The sequence below is a fragment of the Siphateles boraxobius genome, unplaced genomic scaffold, assembly GCF_051911475.1.
Source record: "Siphateles boraxobius isolate OS27281-9 unplaced genomic scaffold, OSU_SipBor_1 284, whole genome shotgun sequence".
NCBI classification, from domain to species: Eukaryota; Metazoa; Chordata; class Actinopteri; order Cypriniformes; family Leuciscidae; genus Siphateles; species Siphateles boraxobius.
In genome coordinates this window covers 72,501-75,000 of record NW_027508902.1, presented here as the reverse complement: position 1 = coordinate 75,000, position 2,500 = coordinate 72,501, and the positions used below count along the sequence as shown (strand labels likewise).

The window sequence follows — 2,500 nt, the reverse complement described above, 5'->3', positions numbered from 1 at the left end:
GGCGCTAAACGTCAAGAAAACCGGAAGTGAGATTCATTCACTTCAGTCTCTGCATGGAATCTATCCTTATAAGCTTTAAAACTGCGAGTGTGATCCGATTACTGCAGAAAATAGTAACCTTGAACACGACTGGACCGTTGTCGTGTGTTAATACATGTCGTGATACTCATCAGTGCATTATATTAGAGTTTTCTTTATCTTTATTCCTCAGATGTCAGACTGCGAGCCGCTGAGGAAGCGCCAGAGGCCGCTGGAGTCTGGAGGAAGGTACAACAAAAGAAGTTTATCCAAACTTTAACAGCTGGAATTTCTCTAACCTATCATTTATAATATGATTTCTATTAAACAGGCCTGAAGATGCAGAAAACCAAAGAAAAGAAGCCGTTCGTCCTGAAGGTTCAACTAAACTCCAGAGTAAGAGGCAGATCCCGGGCAAAAGCAGTCAGAACTCTCTGGACCTCTGGCTGCAGAAGAAGCCCAGTGTGACCCGGAAGAGCTCAGCTCACACTGACCTCTCGACCTCACCAGAGCGCGACCCCGCGAGCATCCAGCCCAGGCGAGCCGGTTCTGACCCGGAGGCGCGCAGAATCACATACTTCACTAGCAGGTGAATCACGCTCTGTGTTCTCATTGGACAGCACAGATGCGCCTGTGACGACGAGCGCCAATCAGAGTGGCGATACCTAATTAATATTCATGATGAGGGATTGTAGAAAAGTTTCTGGAGGGTTTAGTTTTTAATCTTTGTTATTTTGTATCCGTGGCAACTATTACATGATTCAGATCCTTGCTAATTTATTAGATACAAACCGTAAACATCATGAAGTTTTATGACGTGCAGCCGATCTGCTGTGAAACGGAAAGTGAAGGTGAATAAAGTGAAAGTGATGGACAGTGATGGACGGGATTCAGGACTCGAACCCTCTGCTTCTGCACGTGTGTGTCGCGGTGTTCCTCGTGGCGTGTGTGTTCGGGCTCCGGAGGGCCTCCGCGGTCGGTAATCTGTCATCTCTCTTCTGATAGTCTCGCTGTGATGATGGTTTCAGGTTTAGAGTTAAAGCTGGTCTGATGTTGTTGTAGAACCTGACGGAAGTGACGAGGATGATGAGGATCAGATTCAGCCACAGGATCTGCTCGATCTTCCGCAGATTAGCGTGAGTTTGTTTGATTAAAGCCACTGTCAGTGTTTGCTAATCCCTGACAGGAAGTACTCCTGTCTGAAAGCGGAAGAGCCAATCACAAACACTCCTTTGAGCTCCTAGTTACTCACCTTCATTTATACAGCGCTTTTAACAATATGGACTGTTTCACAGCATCTTTACAGTGATAATAGGAGATTACAGTAACAGAGATTGTTTAGGCTTTACAGCAGATCTAGAATAAAGTTATTGTCCAGATAAAGTTAGTTTTGATTGATTCACTTCCGTTGTAAAGATCATTAGTTAGTAACTTAGCAGCCGCAAACACACACCGTTCTAACAGAAAACAGAAACTTTTAATGCGTTCTGGCCGTTAATTTACACACAACAGTGTGTGGCGCTCGAGAACACACACTTTGAAACAGGATCCAAGATGCAAGTGTGTTAAAGTGATGGACGGTAAAAACAGCACAAGCCGAAGCTGGTCTTATCTGGGTAATTCTGGCAAATCTAGATTTGATCAAGTGTTGTTCACTGGTGTCATTAATGACATTCACTGTTGGACTGAATCACTGAAGAACCAACTTTATGTTCTGCAAGATCCTCTTTTTTACTAAACGTCTTTTAATGCAAGTAGACAAAGTTTGTATTTTGTAAAATTTTTTAAATTTAACCTTTATTTAACCAGGTTTGTCTCATTGAGATATAAAATATCTTTTTCAAGAGAGACCTGGCCAAGATAGCAGAACAAGTTAGATCACACAATCACAAAACAAACACAAAAGAGGCAAAGAAACTCAAGTACAGTTCATTACATTCAAGTGCATTTAGCAACCTCTCCTAAGGACCTGTTTAATCAAATATTCCAGATAAGGTTTTAGAATTTTTATCATTTGAAAAATCTACAACAACTTAAATGTGTAAATTTATTTGGCTGAATGTTTTATTGTATTTATGTAAATCTTGTGTAGCTTGTAACACCATTTAACAGCAACTTGAGTCTCTGATTATGTGATTGGCTCCTCATCCCTGATTCGCTCATCGCAGGACTGCAGCAGGGGCTGATGAGAAGGCGCTCAGCAGTGAATTCATCAGTCACGGTGTTGCTCTCGCTGACCTGAGGAGGGCGCCGGCGTGCAGCGGCTCCTTACCGGCCCTCAGACCCTCCGACAGGCACACGGTCATGATCCGGGTGAGTTACGGTCAGTTACGGTCATGATCTGGGTGAGTTACGGTCATGATCTGGGTGAGTTACGGTCATGATCTGGGTGAGTTACGGTCATGATCCGGGTGAGTTACGGTCATGATCCGGGTGAGTTACGGTCATGATCTGGGTGAGTTACGGTCATGATCTGGGTGAG

At 43.7% G+C, this 2,500-nt stretch overlaps 1 protein-coding gene across 1 annotated transcript in view; it reads left to right on the top strand.

Moving 5' to 3' along the window:
• Positions 1 to 859: 859 nt before the first annotated feature.
• LOC143753427 (poly(ADP-ribose) glycohydrolase-like) overlaps positions 860 to 2,500 on the top strand; it is a 71,034-nt gene continuing 69,393 nt past the window's right edge. The window contains exons 1-3 of the mRNA XM_077245728.1: positions 860 to 993; positions 1,081 to 1,154; positions 2,187 to 2,331. Coding sequence (XP_077101843.1) covers positions 898 to 993; positions 1,081 to 1,154; positions 2,187 to 2,331 — 315 coding nt within the window. The 5' untranslated portion in view covers positions 860 to 897. The remainder of the gene's footprint in view (positions 994 to 1,080; positions 1,155 to 2,186; positions 2,332 to 2,500) is intronic.